The 25,750-nt window shown below is 41.3% G+C and overlaps 2 protein-coding genes across 13 annotated transcripts in view; both read right to left on the reverse strand.

The window, feature by feature from the left end:
* Positions 1 to 10,634: 10,634 nt before the first annotated feature.
* msn (serine/threonine-protein kinase msn) overlaps positions 10,635 to 25,750 on the reverse strand; it is a 55,607-nt gene continuing 40,491 nt past the window's right edge. For 8 of the 12 annotated variants that reach the window (XM_043414517.1, XM_043414522.1, XM_043414515.1 and 5 more), the window contains 6 exons: positions 22,731 to 22,883; positions 17,882 to 18,095; positions 16,907 to 17,127; positions 15,990 to 16,307; positions 15,471 to 15,770; positions 10,635 to 15,267 (listed from right to left, as the gene is read on the reverse strand). In XM_043414517.1, the coding sequence (XP_043270452.1) occupies positions 15,184 to 15,267; positions 15,471 to 15,770; positions 15,990 to 16,307; positions 16,907 to 17,127; positions 17,882 to 18,095; positions 22,731 to 22,883 (1,290 nt within the window). In that variant the 3' untranslated portion in view covers positions 10,635 to 15,183. The remainder of the gene's footprint in view (positions 15,268 to 15,470; positions 15,771 to 15,989; positions 16,308 to 16,906; positions 17,128 to 17,881; positions 18,096 to 22,730; positions 22,884 to 25,750) is intronic. The other 4 variants (XM_043414518.1, XM_043414525.1, XM_043414521.1 and 1 more) reach the window with 2 other exon arrangements.
* LOC122407984 (GATA zinc finger domain-containing protein 13-like) lies at positions 14,563 to 15,045 on the reverse strand. Its single transcript, XM_043414473.1, has one exon. It carries the CDS (start codon positions 15,043 to 15,045, stop codon positions 14,563 to 14,565), a length of 483 nt encoding a protein of 160 aa, XP_043270408.1.

Below are 25,750 nucleotides of genomic sequence, written 5' to 3' on the forward strand. Positions count from 1 at the left end.
ACACGAGCGTTTCGTGGTAGCGTTTCGGATTTCCGATCGGAGCCAGGGCGAGCGAGAGCTCGCTCTCGGGACGAGGTGTCACAATAGCTACAGGTACGTGCGGCGTCTCTAACCGTGTATATGAGAAGCCCAGCATGCACTTGGCCAGGCCATAAGGGTGGTGTGCTCACGACCAAGGCTGTATGAAGAGCGTATATCGAAGCAGGCTTATAAACGAAAAGCTCCTGCAGCTATGTCGAGTTACGTATTCACTTACTCCAATTGCGCCCTTTTCATTGTTAGATCGTTATGGCGATGTAGCTGAGCAAGGAAGTGGTTTCGGGGCTGGTTGCGCGCACCTCCACGGAGTTCGTAACGATGGAACAATGTGGGTAAAACGCTACCGAGCGGATCGCCCGGACGACATTGGCTATACGGGTATGTGTGTAGGAATCCATACACATCGGTGTTTCATACATCGAGGCTGCGTGTGTCGCTCCATCTGCTGAGATGTGTGCGTTAAGATATAAGCCGTTTGCCATCGTCAGCCTCGTAACAACCATTGGCCACCTTGTTGCGAAAGGTTCCGAAGAATCGAGGGGGGGTGAGAGGAGATAAAAGTATGCCGATGACGAGGATACTGGGGAATCGGCGCAAATGGCCAATTACCGTGTACCGTTTGGTCTATATATAAACCCATATACATGTACGATGGCTCGTGTATTCATATATGCAGAGAAAAAGCTGCGCAAAATTCACTGAAGGTCCTATTTTCTGGTGTGTTGCTACGAGACGAGTACCTCGCGAAGCCGAGGCGTTTCGCGACAACGTCGCCTCGTCAATGGGCTAAATCGTAGAACTTCTTTTCATACGTATGTCGCGCACGTTTATACGAGGTAAAAACTATCGGAGCATTTCGAAATTCCGGCAGATCTTACCTAACCGTGTGTTGTTACGGTCGCTTGTCAATTGTATTGGATAATATTGAAACGCTGCTGCGCAAATGGCTTCTGGGATCACGAAACATTGATTTTGTTTGTCATGCTCCAGAAAGCTTTCTTTCGTGATGAATATAATGTTCCTGGATAATGATTATGAGAAGCAAAATAAAGACAACCAATAAATTGTCACATGCCATATATTCGCTCGATAGATTTGTACGTGCCAAGTGCGTCTTTCCCTCGATATGTTGCTAGGGATGTTCGCAAAGTATTTGCGACAGGACACGGCATGTTGTTGGTCCATATATGTGAAATCGTTCGTGGAATAGAAATCTCGTATGAGTTTAAACTCCGGGTAGAACACACTCTGTAGGAAGCTTCCTGGAAAGGCTCGATAGTTTGCACAGTTACAAATATATCGGTGAAGGACGAACATTCGCAAATGCGTACATGTTCGACCGTGTTTACGTAAAACAGTATATGATAGAGAGAACGAATGAGTTTTCAATCATAGATAGCTTGATCGAAAAGCATAATCCGACATCTCGGAATCTGAATACACAAAACTTCGTAAAGCTCTGTAAACGAAACGCGATGAAGAAATACCGCGGGGCAAGTGAGACGAAAAATAAGGAAAGCTTACAAACTATGCGAACCAATCAAGCTTCCACTTTTCATTTGCGGATACATGTGCGGAATCTAGGCTTTCTCGCAACAGCCTCGTTAAAAGCTTGCACGGTTAGATCGCTCGGAAGCACGAAGCACGCACCGTTATTGTGCACACTCGCGCAAGTTTACATATAGAAAGGTAGAAGATAACAGTCGAATGTACACTCGGTGGATGATTACATCGTCTCTACGACGTGTGTAGAGCGTGAAACTCACTTGTGCACGAAGCCTCGATGAAAGTGGTAGTTTCTGCAACGGAAACTCAAGAGAGGTGCAATCGTACGCACGCGTATATAATAGCATGTGAAAGCTACGTATACATGTGTGCAGAATTTTGTGTCAGAAAGTAGGATATTCGCAAGGGGGATGCATGCAGTAGCGGTTTTACCTACGCGAACGTAGCGGTGAAGTTGCCTCCTGCGGTGGTTCATGCTCGGCTAGCATTGCAATAAGCTGGTATGCCACTTGTATATTCTACATGGAAAGACAGAGCAAGTGAGAAAGAGAAAGCGATATATGTGTATATAGAGACGTTTATTGCGTAGAGATCGGCGAGGGAGAGAACGGGGGGTAACGGCGCAGCATCCGAACGCACACACATGGGCCTCTGTCGGAGTTGCTGCCCACGGTGAATATGTGCGGTGTATACGTGGTAGATGAGAGGAACAGGAGAGCATGGGGCTATCAGGGTTGTAGCACGTTTCGAGATCGCGTATTGGTTGGTAAGTGCTTGTACCTGGGAGCATACCAGAAAGAGGGAGAACGGACGAAGAGAGAGGGAGAGAGCGGATGGAGTATCCCTTCTCTTCTTTGGTCCAGGCAAGAGCTTGCACAAGAGCTTGGCGAAGACAATGTGGTCATCGTTAGCGAGTAAGAGAGACGGAGATACATATTATCTTTAGTAGTTAGTCGAAGGCCTCGAGCGGTGCATTTCAATGAGCCAAGCTGCTCGCGAAGGAGGCCCTTTTGCTTCACAGGATTCCATCATATCTGCGCCGGGCACTCTCGCGAAGCGAACGATGATGCATCTCGCAGTTTCATACTATTCCAACCGGATCGCCACCGCATTAAGGTATCCATACCTGCGCATTGAGTATCGAAGGCAGCTCAAGATCTGCGTGAACGCCTCTGCATATGTATACATACGCGTTCTCATAGATGCACTTGCATAAAACTGTGCTCTCGACGTCAAGAGAAGCTCTCTTCGTACGTCTACTTTACGGATGTAAGCCAACGATGATTTCACCGCAGACTCACCTACTTGAAAACTTCTCGGTGCAGTACTTGAGAAGCTTCAAGAGAACGTAATGCACGTGTCCGCATCATCGGTTTTCCTTTTACTCCGCCCTCGCTCCTCTCCGCCCCCGCGAGCCTCCCTACTATCCTAGGTACAATCGTACGCGCGTGCTACGTCTAACGTATCTCACGATCCTAAACGTATAAGTACTCGCTGTATACAAACCCTGTACCAAAGTCTTTCCCCTCCCCACATTCTCTCTCCGATGAATCTCAGTCGCGTCATAACTACTCTCAAACTAAATGGCGTAATTCACCATCGCCCGAGTACACCGTTACGTCTTTTTAGCTTTAACCGGTCGATCTATTTACACGACGAAGTTATACGGAAGACAGCCCCAAGACATTCCAATAAGCTGAATGCCAGAAACATGCGGTCTTCTCGTATCTATTATCAACTTCGCCGATGATAGAACGAGGACATAAAGGGAGAAGGAACAAACCAAGTCCAGCACTATGTAGTGTCAGCACACCCATATACACATATATATATATATACCTGTGGATATATACGCTTCTGAAGTTTCCGTTTGGCGTGAAACTTTCGTGAGAGAATTTCCACTACGATTGTCCAGGCACTACGGAAATCGGAAGGTAATGTATATATACGTGTATACACAGATTTCTCGAGCAGCGTTCGAGCGATGTTTCCTTAGATAAGCGCACTCGTCATACGTGAAGACTTGTTATGGGTCAATATGGAGAAGACCGGAGAATATATGCGTTACGTTGAAAGCGTATTTGTCATTAATTTCGAAATGCAGCGAAATGAATATTTAACGCAAATGTTACGTTGGGAGGATCGCGACTGCGAGAGTCGGCGAAACGCAGGAAGATGTATCGAAGAAATATAATTTTCCACTTGGCGAAGGATAAAATTCAAAAGCTTTTAGTATACAAATTGAATCGGGGAATAAAATAAAAAGAAGGGCCTTCGTAGTGTGTCTGTAGCGATTTGACCCTCTTTTATCAAGCCCAAGCCATCTGTGGAGCCGCCACCTCTCGTCTCAAAGTATCGCTCTCTAAACGCGTGCACCGCGTGAATACAAAAGTGTGCGGAGAAAGGCAGAGATACTTTGGATTTCTCACACCCCCGAAATCGATAAAGCGTCACGTGCTCTTCAAACATCGAATGTGCGAGATGGGAGATAAACGAAAGAAGAAGAAGAAGAAGAAGAAAAAATTGGGGGATAAAAATAACATACGTAGAATCGGTGGTATTCAAAATATATTCTAAAAGCGAGATAAACGCGATTCGGTTTTTTCTCCTGTTGTCTCGTTCGCTCGATCGCGCCCCCTACATATACGTGTGCGGTGTGGTTCTACAACGGAGCAGTTTTGCGCGCCCTCCGCGAGGCAAGATTGCCTCAGAGAGATTGGCTTGTGCAAACAATCCCCTTAGCCCGCCCGCCGGCCCGGCCGCGCGCGAGAAACACGACCACAGAGAGGGAGATTCGCACCCACGAACCAACGGATTTTGGCGCGAATGGCAGAACAACTTCGATCTCCATCTCGTCCCCTCTCTCTTGCTCTTTTTCCTGCTCCCTTTGGAGAACCCCACCGGGAAAACTAAAAGCTCTTCGCTCGCCCATCTCCATCGAGGCTCCAGATTTAACCGGGTAAATGGTACAGCAATTGGCCATCTTGCGGAGGATCCGATATAAAATAGATTTGCGTAAGCAAAGAAAGAATTTCCTGGGGACAACCCGACGGTCGTATGCGTTTTCTTTTTTGGCTTAAATTTTGATTGAAAGACGGTCAATCCACCTGGGATCGAGCTGAAAAATGTAGGGTATCCCTTCGGCTATCCCTTCTCAGGGCCGAAAGTCATTTATTGCAAATCTTTCCTACATCCACAGCCTGAATTTTGAGCTAACTTTTTGTCCCGTCAGGATGACAGGGTCTGAAAAATAGGAGACATTAGAGGCAGAAGGCAAAGGGGGATAATAAAATCTCAATTTGGAGGCTATCTTCGTATCCGTGCCGGAGCTTATTTGTGCGAGTTTCGATTGATATTGATGATTCACCAAATTGATTTTACCGGTCAGACGCGATGAGGTACGAGGGCGAACGCGAAAGCCAAAGGAATTCCACAGTAAAGCTGTCAATTTTTTATCAGTTTTTTAGTTATGTACACAGATAAGTATAAAAACCAATATTTTCCAGCAAACTATATGTGTAATGCTCGTTTAATCCAAGCTCAGCCCGGTTACCTCTATTTTCCCCTAGAAAATATGTGTAAACAGGTTTCGAAAGGTATTGGATGCGCGGAAGAGCGCGAATGCGAAACGTTTAAACGTCAGGAAAGATCAAAGGTGGACTCGAGCGGGCTAAGCTGAAAAAGATTGCGAAGCGATTAAACGTTCCATTTATTTCTTTTTCCAGGGAGGGCTTTCGCCATGAGTAAATCGATTGCGTATCGAGCCAACCAATCACTGAGCGATCGCCAACGACTGAGCCTCTCCTTTATCCTACAGCCAGTTGTTGTCAGACCGATAAAACTGGGAGGACCATAACGACGATGCCTCTCTCCTTGCCCCCGCATACGACGATAAAGCTTCGATACTGTTAGCGGGGACGCGGGAAAATGCGGTACTGTATGCAGAGAGTAGGGAGTGGAAATGCCTAACGGGAAGCCTCCTAGCAGCTCGTCGCTCCAGGATCCACCTTTCTCTCGCTTCGAGTTCTCGTCCTTCTCTTTCCCTCTCGCGCTCCTGCCATTCGCCGTTTTGCCTGGTGTCCGTGTGCGCGAACGGTGGTGAACCCCGGACATCGATACAGCTCCGCCGCCACTTTGCCCCACTCTCATTCTCCCAAGCCACCGAGAGGGTTCAACAGAGACAGTCAGATATACCAACCAACCTTTCCTTCTATAGACACCCGCGCTTACCCTCTTTAAACATCCCTACCTTTTCCTCTCCCGTAAACCTTCCACCAAAAAATCTATATCTATCTACATTATGCCTATGTATCTTGGAAAGATAGAACACCAAGATGGAGAAATCTTGCTCCGTATATTACAGCTCTGCATCAACTATGCCCTTAAATTATACGAGTTATTTGCCACTATTCCTTGTTTATCTTTCGCTCTACTCAATCCCTGTAGCATCATTCGCGATCCCATCATTATTCCTCCTGTGCATGTATGCACGCGCGCACACCCACGCACACACACACACACGACCTGAGATTAGATCCCAAACGGGAAGGAAGAATCTCGAAATCGATGGGTTGCCCTCTCGAGTCACCCAATCCTCGGGAAAACGATCAAGCACCTGTTAAGAAAGTTCCAGGATAACACCGCCTCTAGTGAACCGGGACTGGTTTTTCTTTTATGCTGTCCAACATTTGGGAGGAAAATTTGCGTTGGTATATTGCATTTTTTAAACTGATTTTTAGGCTCGAGTCGTTGTTGAGAAGAGATGGGGACTGTTTTACGGTGATTCCGAGGGTGTTGGGGAGTCATTTGCTCCAGCACGACCCCGCGCTCCATTCGATATCCTTTCGTGGGGTGCAATGAAAATTTAGTTCGTTCACGTAATTAGCGAGCACCGGGAGAAGAAAAGATTTTTGCTGAAATAAACAAACAATTATCTTCGTAGTTATGGACGGAGCTATGAGTCGCGAGTTCGCGAGTACGGTATAACGGGATATCTTTTATTGGTTTAATGAAGTCGAAGTCTCGAAAGTCCGGAGATGATTAAAAAAAAGGGAAAAGAAGTTTTTCCTCAGCCGGAAAGTTATTTTCATTCGATAACTATCTTGAGGGAGCGAGACGTAATTTCGCCACTTCCGCTTGCCTGGTCCCGACGATTTTACGGAGTATCCTTGCTCGCTAAGCGAGAGACAACGCAAAGCTGCTCTCTTGCCAAAGTCAACGCCACGAAATAGAAGGAAAAAAGTTAATTAGCCCGGGAGAGAGCTCTATCGAGGAGGAAGAAAGGAACGGAGAATAAGAGAAAGAAGAGCACAGAAAAACACGCACACGGAAACATTGCGCGGATGTATAGAGACGGTGTACAGCGTAAGTTATAGTAAATCGATATCCCGGCCACGGGAGAGCAAGAGAATCCCGCAAAGTCCCCCGTACTCTGTACTCTCTCTCTCTCTCTCTTTATCCTTCTCCACCTCCTCATCTTCCACCATTTCTTTATGTGTGTGAGAGTTGGTCTGGCTTCAGAGTAAAAGACGAAATTTTGCCCGAGCATTTTCCAGTGCCTTCCGCGCTTTTCCTCCCTCCTCCGTGCTCTTTTATTTTTCTCCCTTTTCACGGTGCTTTTTCCGCCTGTTCGTCTTTGAAATCTCGATTTTGCCTCTGCCCCCTCCCCGAAACCGAGAAAATATTGAAACAGGCTTCTGTGTAGTTGTTCAGGATCAAGCTCTGCTTTTCGCGTCTCCCTTTTTCGTCGTTCAACCATTTCCTTACCTCAGGGCCCCTCCGCGTCTTTCGACAGATACTTTATTGGTGCCGGAACATAACGAATTTTGCCTTGCCCGTGTCGGGGAGCGTCGAGCACCAGATCTATCGAAAAGGGACGGGAAAGAGGAAAGAGACTCCAAATTCCTCACCCTCTGTCCCGAGTCCTAGGCGAATCGCAGCTTAGAAGTTTTTTTTTCTCCTCTAATGCCTGCCAGTGAATATCGGTAAAGCTGAGCGAGATTTTCTCTCCGCAGTCGAGATTGTGTGTCGAAGTGTTCTTTCCGCGTAGTTCCCCCTCTCCCGTTCTTTCTCGCGCAGTGATCCAACGGTTAGGCCTGTAGGGCACCGGAGCCCCAGTGCGAGAATCCCGCACCATTTTTTCTTCCTTCCTTTCTCGTTATTTTTTTCTTCTCGTTTTTCCTTTCCGTTTTTTTACCTCACTACACCCAACTCGAGAAGAAAGACAAGCTTTTCTCTTCTAAAGTACCGCAGAGAAAAAGTAAGAGACGGGGAGAGAGAGAGAGAGAGAGAGAGAGAGAGAGAGAGTCCGAGTCACGCGCAATTAGCGAGTACATAACTCAAGCTCCCCGGAATAAATCGGTCAGAGTCTCCATGCCAGAACGAGAATCGTTTCTCTCCTTTTCTTATCGGACACAAACGCCCGATGGAATTGGAGTCGCTCACTCCCCCAGCTCTTTTTCTTTCTCCCTCATACGTACCCCCGCCTCTCCTGTACGTGCATATACACACACGCTCGCATTTCCTATGCTATATTAGGGTGAGAAAGAGAGTCGTCGAGTTTGCCAATGGCCAGAGAGAATGCCTGGACGAAATGGTACCGTTCTCTCTTTCTCCGTAGATTCACCTATACTATGTTATACGTACCACCTCTATTTTCGTGGTCGACCCGGATCTCCTCGATAAGTTTGCCTGAGGCCGCGAGAGCGCCATCCGACTACGGGTCAAATCCGGAGTGTCGGGTAACTCGAACCAACACTCCGCCTCCTCCTCCACCTTCTTCGGCTCCTCGTCCTGCTCGTCGTCATCCTCCTCCCCTGCCCCTCCCTCCTCTCTCTCCTTCCTAGTCCCTTTCTACTAGCGTACGTACATCCGTTATGGTCGACCAAAGTTCCACCGGAGCGGTCGTGTTACTACTACCGGTATCGCTTCTCAAGCACCTCTCCCAAGCTCTAGCCAGCACCGTGCAACTGCTTGCTGGGCTTCGCGAGTTTACATGCATTCTCCACTATGTATGTATGTATGTAGAGAAAATACGTATCTACATTTGTTCACTGTACACGTATACGTATATTTATAACTGGAGCTCGCTAGGAGCGAAGCTCACCGAAAGACACAAACAGATTGTGTTCCACTTATTAAGGGCGCACTGAGAGGGAAAAAGAGCGGGGCAGGGGACGCGATGGAGGGCGAGAGGGTGTTTGAATGCAAGCGCAGATGGCCCGCCTCTCGTTACATTGATATTGAACTCGTTTACTCTCCTTTATCAGATCGTTTCTTTTCGATATTAAGGTAGATACAGCTAATGGTTTGTAAAAATAAAACGGAAAATAGTAAGGGACGATACTTTTGTTGAGCTCCCAACCCTCTTTTTATGCATCTGCGAATGTATATAGAAAAAAAAAAAAAAGGATGGAGTCGACGAAACAGCTTTTTATACAACGGTACAAGACGGCCTCGAAAACGCGCCTCGATCGTAGAAAAGAGTAGGAAATAATACACTTAACTGCACACTTCGTTTTTACGTACTTCCGGAATGAGTGCTCAATTTTTAAAATCGTTTTTATGAACTTTTTATCGACTAATCGATAGCGCGAGAATACGTGCCGGCAGCTTTAAGGAATCTGCCCATTTATTCGATGCACTCCCCCCGCGCATTTGTACCATCAAACACGAAACTTTTATCCAGCACAAAATAAAGATGTGATCAAGCTTTTTTTCTTTCGCGTATCTGTTACGAATTCCTCGCGGCATGCACTTTCAATTAAATGCGAGTACGATCGGGATGAGAATATCACCGAGTGTCTTTAAATAAACCTCTTGAAATGGAAAACCGAGCGAATAGTTAATTAGTCCGATGGAAGCCTCGAGAGATCGAGAAGAAAACGAGTGTAAACGACGGTACAGGTCACCGCGACGATGCTTTAACGAGCCGAACATTTAAACTCTATGGTTATACCGTTAGAATGCAACGACTTTAATCCCTCTTAATAATTCTCATCAAAAGCCTCGTTGATAAAGCTCCCTCCGCACCAATTTCGTAAGGATTTTACCTCGTTTCACAAAACTCACGGGCATGCAGCACAAAATATCGGAACAAATTGCAGTGTATTGGATTTTACGATGGCAGCTGTGTTTCTGCCCTTCAAACTTTGAAGAACGTTGCTGAAATGCACAAGCTCCGGGGGCATAACCCATCGTCGATAAATGAGCGATGAGCGGACGTATTCCGCGAATATTCATGAAACAAGCCAGCAATAACACACCTGTGAAATGACCAATAAGAACTGTTGAAATTTCAAAAATATTTTCAGATGCAGAAAATCGTGATAAACGTGTAACATCGTTTTCACATCTATTAATATTAAAATAAAAAATCCAATCTTCTTTAAAAAGCAGTTTTATTTCCCATTCGATTGTATGAAATATCCAAAAATCCTAACTCTCGTTCGAAGCTTCGTCAGAAATGATTCTCAACCCAAACGCTTTCTTAGCCTCAAAGTAATAAGGGAACTTGGTTTGAATCTCTCCCTCGAAATCCGCAGCGTTAGACGAGTGAGCATAGGAGAAAATCGCAGATGAGAAACTCGGCGAACTTTCTATCAGCGTCCAATTAAGTATTAAGAAAAAGTTTCGATTGAATTCGTTGAACAATCGAAAACTGGAAATATGAATGACATATCGTATTTATAGCATATTTTACCAATGGAAAATCGTGCAGACTAAAAGCGTCGCCTTCCCTCTTCCCCCCTTACGAGCAAGTCGTATGCATAAATACATATTTTTATGTACATAAGTAAATAATCTATAGGGAGATATAAATAAGCCCATGAATTTGAATGTCCATAAAAGTACATATTCATGTAAACGCGTAAAAGCGTATAGATATAAAGTGACGGCAACGGTCTCTACATCTTGGGACTTTTAACCCCGGGATAAAGTTTCCGAGATGTTTAATCGTCGAGTTTCCGGAGCAAGGGGGTTTCCTCTAAATTATTCAGGACACCTTGAGGTTACGTAGTTGGCGTGAAATTACCTTAAGACTGATGAATAATTAACACCAATAATAACAATAATAAGATCACAAGAGATTTACGAATTGTCCGTATATTTGACCTTAGCAGTAATAATAATAATAATAAGAATAATAATAATAATAATCGTAATTATAATATACCGCAAAGTCGTTTCAGTACATTTTCAATCTTCTTTATTATTGGGCCTCTCTCTCTCGCTTTCTCTCTCTCTCTCTCTCTCTCTCGACACTGTTCGTGGTAGATAGGAATAATAATAATAACATAATAAACAGGACATAAAAGTGAAAAAAAAACGAAAAAAAGGATAAATAATCACCACCATCTTTGGGAGAGAGTACACGTGAGAGAGGATTTGCCGAGAGGTCAGAAAGGATTTTCCGTCAAATGGAGAAGCAGGAAAAGAGGGTTTGAAGGTTTGGAGCAGGGGAGGGCATTGAATGGATCGTTGAAATGTAGGCTCGGATGGGCGATAATCGGGCATTTGGGAATAGTTGGAACGAGAAAAATAAAACAGTCATGAGGAGGGGAATCAATGTATGTTTGTTTGAGAGGAAGAAATAGGAATCGAGACGGAATGGATTGTCTGCGATAGAAAAAGTTGCGAATGTAGTAGAAGAAGAGGGACATGAGAGCAAGAAAGATTTTGTGGTTTGAGTGAGTTTGCTCGGAGGGAGTGAGAATTTATGGGGACGAATGAGCGGAAAGAGAAAAAACGCAAGGAAATATAATTAATAGAACAATGAAGATAGTTTTTCATGTTAAATCCTTAATAAGTTCCTTGCTGGCCCTTCTCACCGGAACCAGGGACGATTACCCTGGAGAAAAACTTCGCTCGCCCTCTCCCTCTCTCTTTTTCTCTCGTTCCTTCGTCGCATTCGCCCATTCGTCGTTGTGGTCGTCGTCATCATCATCGTCATTCTGTCAATGCGTCAAAAAGCAGTCTTTACATCGATCCACCCAAAAAATAGAAACGTGTCCCGACGCCCACGTAAATGGTTTGTTCGATTATACTGACGAAAAAGCACGATATTGCTCGATCGCTGTGCTTTACTCGCACAGATCACATGCCCGTTTTTGTTACTCACACTCAGTCACGCTGTAAAATACACGCACGTACGAGTAGTGCAGTGGAAAATGTAAAAAAAAAATAATAATAAAAAATTAAACCGAAGAAACCAGCGGGGGTGAAAAAATCCGATGGAATAACAACGAATCGCTGGATGCACGAATTTGTTTTTCTACTTTTGTTTTTTTCCTTCCTTCTATCTTTACACACACACGCACACATTTTTGTTGAGAGCTTTTCATTTATTTATTTATTTTACTTTTTGCATTTCAGAGGAGAAAGGCTACGACAGCTCTCCGCATACATGTATCGTATTTCGGAAGAGATACGATCAAATTTCCGATAGATTGCTCAACGTAATTTCACCCTTTGCTTCTATCCCTCTTTTTCTCTCTCTCTCTCGCTCTTTCTCTCCCTTTGGCTTGGCGATAGCGTTGTACACATAAAATCGCACATACACACATTCGTATATCGCCCGGAACTGCACACGTACGCAACAACATTCCGTATATATGTACAAATACGCGATAGTGGGATTGGAGTACTCAGTGAAGAGAAAACGATGAGGAGAGAGAAGGTGCAAGAGAGAAGAAGGGAACGAAAAAAGAGAGAAAAAAGTTGTATTCGCTTTTCGTCCCCGAGACCGGTTCCTTTCTCATATGGCTTTTGTGCCAATGCTCTTGGAAATTTAATTCTCGATCCCTCGTCGTCAAAAGCTTTCCCAGCGATGATGAAATATCGAAGATAAAAATATGACCGATAGACTCGTGTTTGGCTTCTTCGAGGGTTTCCTTAACCTCAAATCGTACAGGACGCGCGAGTTTAATTAGCCGAATTTTAAAAAATTACTAAATTTATCATTTTTTCATTGAATCTTTCGTTATAAATCCCTTAAAAAAGCTACTTCATCTGAAATTTTAATTAATTCGCGATCAGCCATGTCGGTACACCGGTGAAAATCGATTACACCATTGCATCCATTTATCTCCCTATGTGATTCTTAAATATCTACTTATTTGTCAAAACTATGACAATTTTAATGATCGAGTCTCAATCAATACAATTTCGAACGACGAGGGACAGAGCGGCATTAATCTTACAAGTGCGTCATTTTCATCGTTTTATTATGATGTGGAAGGCCTTTCGCAAAAACAATGAGGGCGAAAAATAAAAAATCAAAAACGATATATATATATATATATGCACGAATGAAATGTTACACTAGAGACAACGGTGCGTCATGAAAATTCTAGTACAATTATTCTACTATTTTGTAAAAATGCGAATTGTTTTGTTTTGTTCTTTCTAATTAACGAACGCTTCATCGGCATATCATCATTGTCGTATCCGGTATAATTGTCGTCGTAATGTCATTTTGTTCCATAATCATCGATCATGCACGCTAAATACTACAATCATCAATCGTCGTCACAATTAACGGCGGCTTATAATTATTATTATCATTATTATTATTAATATTATTATCTTTATCATAATTATTATTTGTTTTTAATATTATTCATCAATTTTCATATTAATAATATTAGTATAATTATAATCCTGTCGACGTTCTCGTTTCATCATTGTCTTCTCGTTCAACGCTCATCTTTAAAAGATATAGATGTGCTGATTTAATTGATATATACCTGGATTTTTATGACGGCTAACTGTTATTTAGCTATACAAGAGATAACTTTAGCGACCATCATTTGTTTCTCCTTCTTCGCACTTAAAAAATTTATTCACCGTTTATTTGTATTTTTGCCTTTGTTCACTTCAAATGCGAACGTTAGTCATGGTTTATTTTTTCGGCTCTTTCATTTGCGTTTTCATTTCTCGATTTTCATCAGTCACTATTCCCCATTACCCTCGCCGACGAAGCGCGCATTTCTTCACTTTTACTCGCTTTGCGTGATCGAAGTAACGAGAATGAAAAAGCAGAGGGAAATTAGGGCGAGAAAAATTCATGCGCATATTATGTGAGCCTTTTTCTCAATATTCAACCTTTGTCCAATAATCACACAGTTTCGTCGATCAATTTTGTAACTTGAAAATAAAAATTCCGTGATTCGACGCGCCCAAATCCTCGAAGGAGCCCAGAAATCATAGTTTTCTATGCTCACCCAGCCTTTACGCAATTACGAGAAATCTAACGGTTCAAAAGACACACAGAAGACTATTGACAAACCACGACCACCCCCCAACAGATCCCCTCACTACGAAACTCTCGCCCGGACGGTCCACTTTTGTCAACGTTACAACGTAACATTTTAATTAAACGGGGTAGTATTTTAAGCGAGACGTCTGTCGCCAACTTCCGGTTCTCTTTCCGCGGTCGAGCAATAAAAAAAAGTTTAATTGAAGTGGAGAATGCAAGTTTGAGCGAGAGAAAGAAAGATAAAGAGAGACAGAGAGAAAGCAGCAGAGGGATTATAAATTTAGAGCCAGAGCTCACTTTGACTGCCCCTGGAGATTTCTTTTTTTTTTGTTTCTAGTACCGTCCATGGTGAAGAGGGCGAAAGACATGTGGCGTTGTGTCGAAGGAATAAATTTGGCTAATTTTCAGCGTAATTTTGAAACGTTTTTTTTCGTCATTACTTTATGACGGGAATTAAATTTGTGCTTGAAAAAAAAATTCCCCGTCTCCTCTCTCACGCATATATATTTATATATATATATATCACATTTAGAACGAAAATAAAATAAAAGCGATTAAGAGACGATTGAAATTGAAATTTCTTCTCACGAAGTCTAACCTTTATCCGTAAAAGTGGAAAATACGATACTGTACGTTTTTTGTTTCTTTGTTTCCTAATGCTCCCTCCTCTTCACCACGCGTTTAGGAATACTTTGCTTAAATTTAAAAACTTCTTCCTCTTCTCTTTTCCAATGATTTTCTTTGTTTATGTGTATTTCTCAACAGTCCTGACTGTAACGCACCGACGAACGGAGAGAAGGACACGCAAGAAAGCACAAAAATCTTTTAACCATCAGATTGACACGATTTATCGTACCCGGACTGATGCGTCGGGATGACAAACGGTTTCGATAACGCTTGAGTCTCTCATAATCGTAATAAGTATCTTCGTCGTCGTCACTCGCAAGATACTGATGTTCCTCGTCGCTGTAATCGTGGTAACGTCGCTGCTGACGACTACGATTATCTTCGTAATTATTTTTATTTTCATGATTATTGTTGGTGTGGTAATTCTCGTTATTGTTGCTACCGAACTCGCTGTTACTGTATTTGTTATTGTTACTCTCATGGCGCTCGTAGTAACGAGAATTTTCTCGATCCTGATAATGATGATTGCGATGAGTGCACTTTTTGGCTGCGGAAAAGCTCGTACGTGGCAGTGAATAGGGATTTTTTGACGAGAATCTCACGACGCCTCTCATTACTCGCTGCTGCTGCTGCTGCTGCGGCTGATGATGATGATGACGATGATGATGATAATGATCCTTCTCGTATGGCGGTGACGAGGGCGATTGACGATACTGTGACGATGATTGGGCCATTTGTGGCCTCATTCGGGATCACCAGTTGGCCATACCCGGTTTGTTCAGCGTCATGAAATATATTTGACATGAACTTCCGCCCTTCGCCGACGAGAAGAACACCTGAAATTTCAATCACGCAAAACAACATCTCAATATGGTTCACAGACAAATTTTTCAGGCAACGCTTGCGTTTTAAAATTATCACAATACTCGACAATTAAACACAAATTTTTTAATCTCAAACTTTTTGACGTGTAAGCATTTGCATTTCTGAAAACTTTGAGAAAATTTTCAATCCAAACATATGAATAATAGATTCGTACCTTATCGTTACGTTCACAGAGGAACTTGAGCCGTTGAGCTTTCTTGTGCATGAAAACACCGTCAAGATGACCACTTTCTACGCTACGTATCTCGATTGCCTTGTTGCCCCAGCCCATTATTTGACCAGTGCCGATATAAGCTACGCTTGTCGGCATTTCACCCCATTGAAGAACCATCGTTTTCGAAACCCGTCCGTAGGTATTTACGTAAACTCCCTCGTTGTCGTAGCACAGTAATAGTTGCATTCCGTTGCTGTTTGGCAGAGCAACGATGCAATGCGGACAGATAGGTCCCTGAGTCTGTAAATATAAAATCAATTGAAAATGAAATTTATCATTTTACAGATTTCCATTCATTTTTTCCTCAAAATTTCATGATCGTAAAGGTTTTTATGTTCTGTTTCATAAAGAATATCATTTTTTTCACCTTTATATGAGCAATTTCAAAAAATTGGTATAAAAAGTATGATTGATTGTAAAATAAAGAGGAATGATAAATATAAAATGAGAGATACTCACGTGCTTCGGTAAATATATGTCGTAAACGGTGGCAGAATCGAGATCGACAGCATGAAAACCATCGGCACTACCGTAAATGACTTTCAAGCGTGATCCTTCTTCGACGGTAAGATCGACGAGCAACGGTCTGTGCGCCAATTCGCCGAACGACTTAAAAGCCATAAATTTGTGATAAGGTTTCGGTGCCCACGCGTAAATCTCAATCGAGTCCTTTAGCGCTATCACGAGAAACTTTATTCTCTCGTATTTGACTATCTTAAAGTGCACCGCGCCTTGAAGATCACCAACGTTTATCCAACCGTTGCGCCTCTCGACTTGCTGCTCCGTTCAGAGAAAACGTACGAAACATAGAGAAAGAGAGAGATTAAAAGAGAGATAATTATGTGGAGTAAACGAGGTCGTTCGTTAGCGTAACGAGAAATTTACTTTTCGATAAATACATGAAAAAGTAATTAATCAAGGTATTCGAGAGAGAGAGAAAGAAGAAGAGAATTAAGAGACCGTCGATTTAAGTAGTCTCGTTCAAAAGTTTCCTATGAAAATTTCAAGAAAATCCCTGATTTTGGATAACTTTTGCATTTGAAAGTTTCGGAATTATTTACTGAACAGGTTGCAGCAGCAGCAGCAGCAGTAGAAGCAAGGACCTTCTAAAAATTCCCCCAACTTGAAGTCCATTAATTAAAACATTTTTTCACTTCGTCGAACTTTAAGTATTCAAAGGGATAAATGTATATTCATCGGAGGAAAACGTGTTTGAAATTTTTAACTGCAAGATGCATTTCTGATTTCTCGCTTCTTCTTCTCAGTTCTTTCGTCCGAATCTTTATTTCGTATTTCTTGTGTCAAAGGATAAGATAAACATTTTTGCCGAATGAATTTGTCGAGTGTAAAAATGTAGTAAAATTGTGGAAACTTACGTCGCTGTGACCATCGGTACGTAAAATTTTGCTCTTCAGCCACGACAGATAATAAACCCTAACGCGATTCTTCTTGCCGCTTATAGTAACGAGAATATTTTGTCCCTCGAGTACTTCCATCTGCTGAAAGCGTCGTCTGTTTATCAGTTGATATACTTTGCCCTGTCCACTTCTGTCAAGTAGCATCAAACCGTTCTCCGTTCCGATTAGAAGATTCACACCTACGTATAGTCGGAGAACAGGACAAACAGGAGAATTTGCATTTAGATCGAATGGTCAATTCGTAGCGGTGAACAAGAGGTCAAACGTGACTTTGATGCTTCGAGAACTCGATTATCGTACGAAAACTCTCTCGCTATACAGGTCTTTTAAATTATAAACTAAGATATTCCTGGAACAATGTATTGCGCGATAGAATCCTAAGAGGATCGGCACTCGGGAGTACTCCAATATTCCTAATTCAGGTCTCCGAACATTTGGGATTTGAGAATCGCAGCTTCGAAATCTTTGTGACGAGTCATATTTCACAGAAAGCCCACGATAAAGATTTATAAATTGATTCTGAATCGACAAACTCCGATCAATCGGAGGAAATCTGAGAGATTCTTGAAAATCGTAAATGTTTTCACCTGTTTTTTTTTTTCCTCCATTATAACCAAGACAAACATCCGTTCAATTTTTTCAATTCAACGGAGAATTTGAGGATTCGATTAAAATAGTTGCACTTCGACAACGTGCAATTTCCGGACAAATATATGAGTATCGAGCGAGAAGCTAATCAGACACGAAAGCAAAAAATTTTCATTAAAATATTCGCTTGAAATTGGAGTGGAAGAAAAAATATTACATGCTGAGTAAATATTGGTGCGTTTGTAACGAAAAAAGTATGATGATTGAAAAATATTGTTGATAAATTCCGAGAATTTTCCATCCGCGTTTGGGAGGGTTTTATATTTTTTAATTTGCCAAACTCACCCCACAATGCGGCGCAAAGAATTTCACTGTTGAAACGTTTTTTGTATTTTCGTATTTCCGGAGTGTCAGAAGCAAGATCGTGACTGGTGGGTGTGACGTTAACATTAACATGGGATTCTCGTCTCGCTGGTCCAGCACCGAAGCCAAAGGTCAGGAAAGATCTCTGTTTCTGTTGGAGCGCAAGCGGAGGTGGAGATTTAACCGCTTGTCGATACTGCAACAGAGTCATCATTGCGAACAAATCCGATCGTATTTTCGTTGCTAAAAAAAACATCTACGCATGAACATGAATGAAGGTAAATCATTGATTAGAATGTTTTTCAATCCCCGGTAGCATACGAACAAATGACATATTACAAGAAAAGTTAGAAGATTCCAAATTTTCATAGACGAGCTCCCGTTATTTAATACTAAAAACTACGATTACGAAAATGAAAACAAATGCACTTTAAGAGGAAAAGAATTCTATTTTTCCAATAAATCGTCTATCGTTCGTCGTCGGTAACTAAACTACTACCCGAGCACCACATTTAAATTACTTCTAGAGAAGAAAAAAAAACGGCAAACACAGAAACAATGGGAAAAGAGAAACGAAGAAATTGCTTGGACAATCAACGAAACATTCGCAATACAGTTGACAGCAAAGTCCATTTTCCTCATCCCTTGTAAGAGTAAGCAGAGATCCTTTCGAATTACACCTAAAGAAAACGAGTTTTGTTTTGATTTTTCTTTTGTCTTTTAAGCGATAGCAAAAGATACAGAGTTTGAGAAAAAAGGGGGATTCACGTTTCATCTTGATGCACGTCTCGTTCGTGGTAAATTGTAATCACGTAGATTGAAAAAAAATGAGTCAAAGCGTGCGACATATTAACAGCGAGTAAAGCGAACAAAAAAAACACCTTTTTATATCCACATTAAACGTGTAAATATTAAGTATGTACATCCTATTCGTTACAATTTATTTGTATAATATTGGAGTATTTGTGTGTCGTTATAGAATAATTCCATTGTTCCAGAAACAAATATTTCTGGGAATTCGACGATTAAAAAGAAAAGAGAGAAAACGAGGCAAAAATTCGATCGACGCGTTTTCATTTCGTCCCCGGTCAGTTAATTCGGATTTATTTCGCGATGATCCTAAAACGCAAAATCATCTGTAACGAATTTAACATGAAGTTTTGACGAGGGAAAAAATCGAAATAATATTTTGAACTTAACGTTATTCCGTGACGAGATTGCCATGTCTTTTTGTATTTTTGCGTTTTTTTTTCTAAATTTCCAACTGTTCCGTCTACTTAAGGTTTTTCGAGAAGACGAAATTCCCGAGATTTTCAAAAGTTTTTAACAAATTATCGGAAAAAATTGTTATCTCAGCAAGATTTCATATCGCAGAGAGTTTGAGTGTAAAAAAGAAAGATTTGAAGTTTCGCTCGTAAGAATAATAAGGGAAGAAGATAAGAATAGTGAAGAAAAATCGTGTGTTTCCGACCGCACGCTCCCGGGCCATTGGCCCCGTTATTATTGCAGCATTCGCCGTATAGTTCGCGAGAGAGAATAAGAAAAACGAAAGAGAAATAAAGTTGATTGAGAGAAGAGACGGATAGAGGAAGAAGTGTAAAGGCAGAGAAAAACAGGTGAGTAGATCGAGGCAAGGCGAGGGTGAAAAAATTAAAAGAGGATTGTGAGTCGACGAGAAAAAATCAAATCCAGGATAAGAGAGAAAAGAAAAAGAAACAAATTCAGTGGGGTAGAAAAAAAAAGTAGTAAAACACCGGCATTCCTTAAATGTGATTGAAAGTTCGTATAGAATGAGATCGACAGAAAGGAGGTTCTGCAGGGTCGAAAGTTACCGTACAGCCCTCACCACACCACTTTTTAATTATCTCTCTATCCCCCAAAAAACGAAAATGATTCATTGAGTGTCATTGATAAAAACAAAAGTGTCTCAATCAACACGAATGAAGAATCTCGAAACGAATATTTCATTCGTCATTATTTATATTCATTTGTTTTTGTTTTTATTTCGTGAAGCGAAGAAGCGACACTGAGTTGATGTAGATGAATGAATACTTACATTGCAATTAGTATTGGGATTGGGATGGTCAGTAGATAGGGCCCTGCCCTTCGAGTTAGAGCTCCCGCGTGTCCCACAACACACAACATAATCCTCAATTAGTCACGCTGATAATTTGTAACGGGTTTCAGGCTTAGGCCTCAAAAAAAATATTTGTTTGTTTATTTTATTATTTTTAAATCTTTTTTGTATTTTTTTACACACATAAATTAGAGAAAAGCGTTGCTGTTGTTGTTGTTGTTGTTGTTTTGATCGTTTATCTACGAAAAAATTGTTCAATTTTACCAAGAGAATCTATTTACGATGCAAGAGAGAAATGAGAAAAAGTTTGATTCACTGACCAAGTGAGATTGATACAATTGTCACGATGATTAATCGTGGCCCCCGCCCATTTGATCTCGAATGACTTTTAACCCGAGGATTTGTCCATGCTTTCATTTGCCAAAACGATCTGTCATTTTATCTTTTATCTTTTATTTTTTATTTTTTTATTTTTTTTTTCCACTTATGTTTTTCATAACATTGAGCGGACTGAATAAAGAGAGAGAGAGAACGAAGTGGGGGAGGACGGCGTGACGGAATTTGAGATGAAAAAAAAAAACGTTGAAAAAAAAAGAAACTATTCGCGTACTCCGAAAGTACGAACGACATTCGCTGCTGAATCGTGTCAGCGCGCCTAGCCGAGCTGAGATCGTTCTCTCGAGCACGTAGAACGGAAAATCGAGGGGCAAACCGGTTAATCTACTTGTCTAATAAGTGTGTCGTTCAAGTGAAACAAAAAGCATATTTAAAATAATAAACACGAGAAACACGCTCAAACTACGTATTTGGTAAACGCCAGTTCGAAAGAGTGGACTACTCCATCGAAGAACAAAAACAAGAAAGCAGACGTGCACTCTCGCGTTCGGTATACTCGTCTAGACGCACTTCTTCAACTAATCAAATAATCATCGAGAGCGAAACGTTGAAATGAATTAAAATTAATATTCAGTGTAAAAATAATGCGAAATCATATTTTTGGAAATGTACTCGGAAACTTTCCGAGGAAACGCTAAAACTAATTTAATCCGATCTGAGGGTTGATCGCATCGTTCCGCCCGCCAATTTTACTTCAAAATTCATAAACTTCTCGTTTAATTTTTTCAAGCTCCGAACACATCGCTTTTCGTTCTCATTTACGCAATTTTTTATCGTTCGAATACGAATCGATGCGAATAACCCTGATCACAGCTCTCGTCGATAAATCTTGCGTTAGATTCTCACAGTTCTTTTGCTCTTTCGTCTCTTTTTATTATAATTCTAATGCATAACTATTTATTAGCGTGCTAAGAAAAAAACGTCGAGAATTATTGATCAGAGGCTGAGTTTATCTCACGGGTCTAACTGAGTTCATGAGGGTTCGAAATTTTCGCATTTTCCCATTTCCCGAGAACACCTGCCGAGAAAGATTTATAAACGCAATTCGCGCACGAGCCTCTCCCGCAATTATCCCTCCGAGTGCTCTCGAGATAAACGCTATTTTTTCCCCTCCCACTGTGATTCTGCTACGATCACCGAGGCACAAACGAACAGAAACGAAAAAAAAAAAAAAAAAAACGAAAGAAGAATAGAACAAAAAATGAAGCAGCAATTGTACAAAAGGCAACGGGTGTATGCAACGCGAGAAGCGAGAAACGAGCACTCGGAACGGACTCGCGACAATTAAGCTTTTTTCACAGAGCCACAGTTTGAATATTAAAAATAAAACAATAAATCGAAGAAAACAAGAAAAATACAAAAATCATTAATGAGTCCAATTTTGCCAGAAAATAAATAAAAATAAAAATTATTCACAAATAACCTCAGCAATATTTTCATTGAAAACTTCGTTCTGTTAATTATTTGGAATTATTTTCCTCAATTATGCCAAAGAGAACGCTAATTAATTTTAAACTCAAACTAACGTTGACTCTGCTTACGAAGAATATTTATATTGAGCCTTCCAAAAAAATTTCAATCGATCGCGACTGGAGCCAAAAATCGATGCTTCGAATAGCCTTGAATGCAATTATAAAATCTTTGGAGTGAAACATTGAAATTCATGGGAATCATTTTTATTTGGTATTCAAAAAGATTGTTTCTCAATAAAGTTCTGAAAAAAATGATAAAATTTCTATCTACTGCAAAAGTTTTTTCCACTAAAATTTTTCAATTCGAGCAACGACGATTGTTACCATAAAATTGTGTTTATCAATAAATCTCGTGATCGAAAGAATTTATTGGAAGGTTCCACGCGCGTGAGCGTCACGTTTATCTTGTGTGGAACTTCACGAATAAATTTACAGTCCGACAGAACGAAGTTTGGCAATAAAAGAGGAAAAAACAATGAGTCTCATCGCGTTCCATTGGTCCATAAGGTGATCGTGGATTTTTTAACGACCTGGATCAACGAGGAAAGCAACGAACTTTCATAAAAATTTGGCAGGAAATTTATGTCATTTCCGTATTCGATATTCCGACGTATTTATGTGAAAGATTTTGGCGCGTGATAATCAAATCGTAAGGAGAAAACGACGAGCGTCGTGTCCAGACGGAATAAAGATTTCGTCGTTGATCCCTCGAGCCGGACAACGGTTCGAGACGAAATAAGAAAAAAAAAAAAAATCAAGTAAAATAAAGTGAAATAAAATACGATAACAGAAATGGAGAAAATGTGAAAGAGAGAGAGAGAGAGAGAGAGAGAGAGAGAAAAGAGAGTGAGAGAGAAAGAGTTTTATAAGCGCGCAGGTGTCTGACCTCCTCGCTGGTGGACTTGTCCTGCCGTTGACCCGGGGACGAGGTCAAGAGGTCCGGTAGGACGGAGCTAGGTCGCGAGCCAGGGGACGAATCTGACCTCTGGAACTCACCTCCTCCCCCGCCTCCTCTCGGTCGGTCTCCCCCCTCTCGATTCTGCAAAAGCAGCCGGTAGTGTAGATGCTCATCAGGACTAGTGTCCAAGGAAATTGTTTAAACAGTAATAGCAACAATCGTTCAAAAAGTTACAGAAGAAACGAAAAAAAAGGATAAGGAAGGCCCTGGCAGCTCCAAAAGAAAACGAACCAAATAATACATAACGTAGTTCAAATGGATGCAATTGTTACAAAAAAATTAACAAAATGTACGTAAACCATGATTTTCTAGAAGAAACGAATTACACGAGTCATGGGAAACGCGAAAAAAAACGTTTCCAAAGAGCCTTGAGATGATCCATGGAACGATTAGAGTCGCTGTAAGAACGGAGACGAATCGATGCATTTGATTAAAAATGAAGTGACGAAAAAAGCGTAGTTTCATCATTATTCGGAGTCACAGTGACAAAAATATACGAGTGCTCGAAAACAAAAAAGAAAAAAAAAAACAAAAAATGAATAGACCTGCTTGAAAGAGGATCGTTAAGATTCATGAATTCAGCTCGTGATGAACATCAAATTGGAGTGCCAGGAGGAAGATAAAAACAAATAGAAGGTGAAGAAAAAAGTGGTGCGGATGGATGAGTAGAATGAGGGAGATTCGAATCCGAGTAAATGAACAAGATAGGGCCAAGAGTGCGAAACTTTCTCGTCCGACAGTTCGGAGAGTACTTTCTTATTAGTTGTAGAATGATAGCGAGGAAGAACGCTAGCTAAAATGAGGAAAGAAAATAAATGAATGATCGTAAAGAAGGGGAGCAAGAAGAATAGCGGTGCGTGAAGGAACTGAAAAAATAAACGAAAAAAAATACACTCTTGGGAAAGAGAGGAAAACAAAAAAGGTTGAGAGTATTCAAGGAAATATTAATCGAGCCAATAAGATAATTAAGCTCCTAAACTAGAAAAAAAACGCAATTTAACGAAGCAAGGAGTAAGTGAACTGGAGAGATAAACTGGTCATCGCAAATAAAGAATTTTCCTTCCAATCGACTCCGATTGAGTAATCGAAGGTTCGTGATCGTAAACAAGGTAAGTAGAAAGGTAAAAAATTACAAGAATTCTCTTCGTTCGGTCCAGGCTCGATCATGTAAAAGGAAAATGAATGAATACCTACGCATTAATCTTATGTCGTTCCTAAGAACTAGATACTAATATATATGCAAAAATTTATATACGTAATCAATGAGAACAAATATGAGGTAGGAGAAAAAAAATAGCAAGCATTTCTCGTCATCGAATTTCAGGTAAAACAGCATGATTCGATGGAATAGGAGGAAATATTAATGGAAGGTAACACCGAAGAAACGATGACAATGAAAACAAACGAGAAGCTAAGCCACGCAGCATTTTTTTCGAAGCGTGACGAAGCCAGCGGCCACAAGACAAACTCGCAAAATACACACGATCAGGAATAAACAAAATAAAAATAAATCATTTTTGACAGAGTTTCTGGGGGGGGGTGAATAGCATTTGGGTGTGGATTCGAGGGTGTTGATTGTTTGGCGATGCTAAATAAATACACAAATATCGAGGGGGACGGTGTAGTGCGACAAAACGAGCGAGGTTTATTTCGTTGCAGCAGCTCAGGCATGTGGGTTACAACAATGAGGGGACTAGCGCACGTAATAATAAATTTAAACAAACGGGATGAGAAAAATATTTTCGTGCGTCGTGCGAGAGCCTGAGAATCGTCTGGTTTCGGTACAGTTTAAATCTTTCTTTCGAAAAATCCTCATTCTATTCCTCGTCTCCGTTACGCGCGATAGTCCGTTTCAGTAACAATGAGCACGCACGCAAACACACATAGAATTGGAAAAAAAAAAAAAAAAAACGTGCCGAAAAAGCACTTTCGTTCGTCACATGCGAGCACACGGATGTTGCTTTTTTGTTTATCATGCTCGACACAGAACATGCTGTGGCGGGGAAAAAGCCGGATGCGTTTCATTTCAATGACACGAGGGTGGAGAAAAAATTGGAGTAAAAACAAAATTGTGACGACGGAGAAAAAAACGAATAAAAAACACACACACACACGCGCACAGAATTTTCTGCAACAGCGATCTATCAGCGACAACATCGTGGGGAATACAATATTAATATTAAGCGGGGGATCATGCAACGATCGCCATGATAATCGTCATCGCCTCGTACGTGTCGGTCCGATGAAAATGAAGTCGATTCGATTCGTTTTCTTTTTTTTTTTTTTTTTTATTTACGTGTTTTTTTTCGTTCTTTTTTTCTTTCTGCCTTTTTGCGTTTGGAATGATCGATCAGTCTTCCCTTCGAGATATTCTCTCGAGGATTTTTTTTGCTTTTCGTTCTTTCGTGTCTTCCTCGTGATCGTGAATGGTCCTTGAGTCCTCGCGCGTTACCGTCATTCTATCAAACCTCACTCCACATCTTTATCCTCCGGTCAAGTTTCCTCGTCAATTTCCTCGTGACTCCCATCATGCACGATTCGGGACAAGTTTTTGCTCTATTTTTCTTTTTTGGCTTTTGACTCTTTCAAAGTACAGTCTGTTAGCACAAACACACACGGTTAATCGGTCACTTCGCAGGGTGGGAAATGATCGACGGTCACAGGGAAAGGAAGAGAGAGAGAGAGAGAGAGAAAGAGAGAGATTCAGCGACAGAGAAAATTTTTAAGTGTTCTTTCTCGTTTGTACATCGCGGACGCGTGTAAAATGAGGGAGTATTCGGTCGTGTCAAATGTCAGATTCGAATGGTCCAAGAATCAAAATCCCATTTCTTTTGCGCCGAAATCGTCGCGTTCGAAAGAAAAATTTTATTCGCGTGAAAAACTGGAAAATGCATTTTTCAAATTGTGCTAAATTGTTCGGCGAGTGTGGTATTTATAGAAATTTAGTT

The sequence above is a fragment of the Venturia canescens genome, chromosome 3 (genome assembly GCF_019457755.1).
Source record: "Venturia canescens isolate UGA chromosome 3, ASM1945775v1, whole genome shotgun sequence".
Classification (NCBI taxonomy): domain Eukaryota; kingdom Metazoa; phylum Arthropoda; class Insecta; order Hymenoptera; family Ichneumonidae; genus Venturia; species Venturia canescens.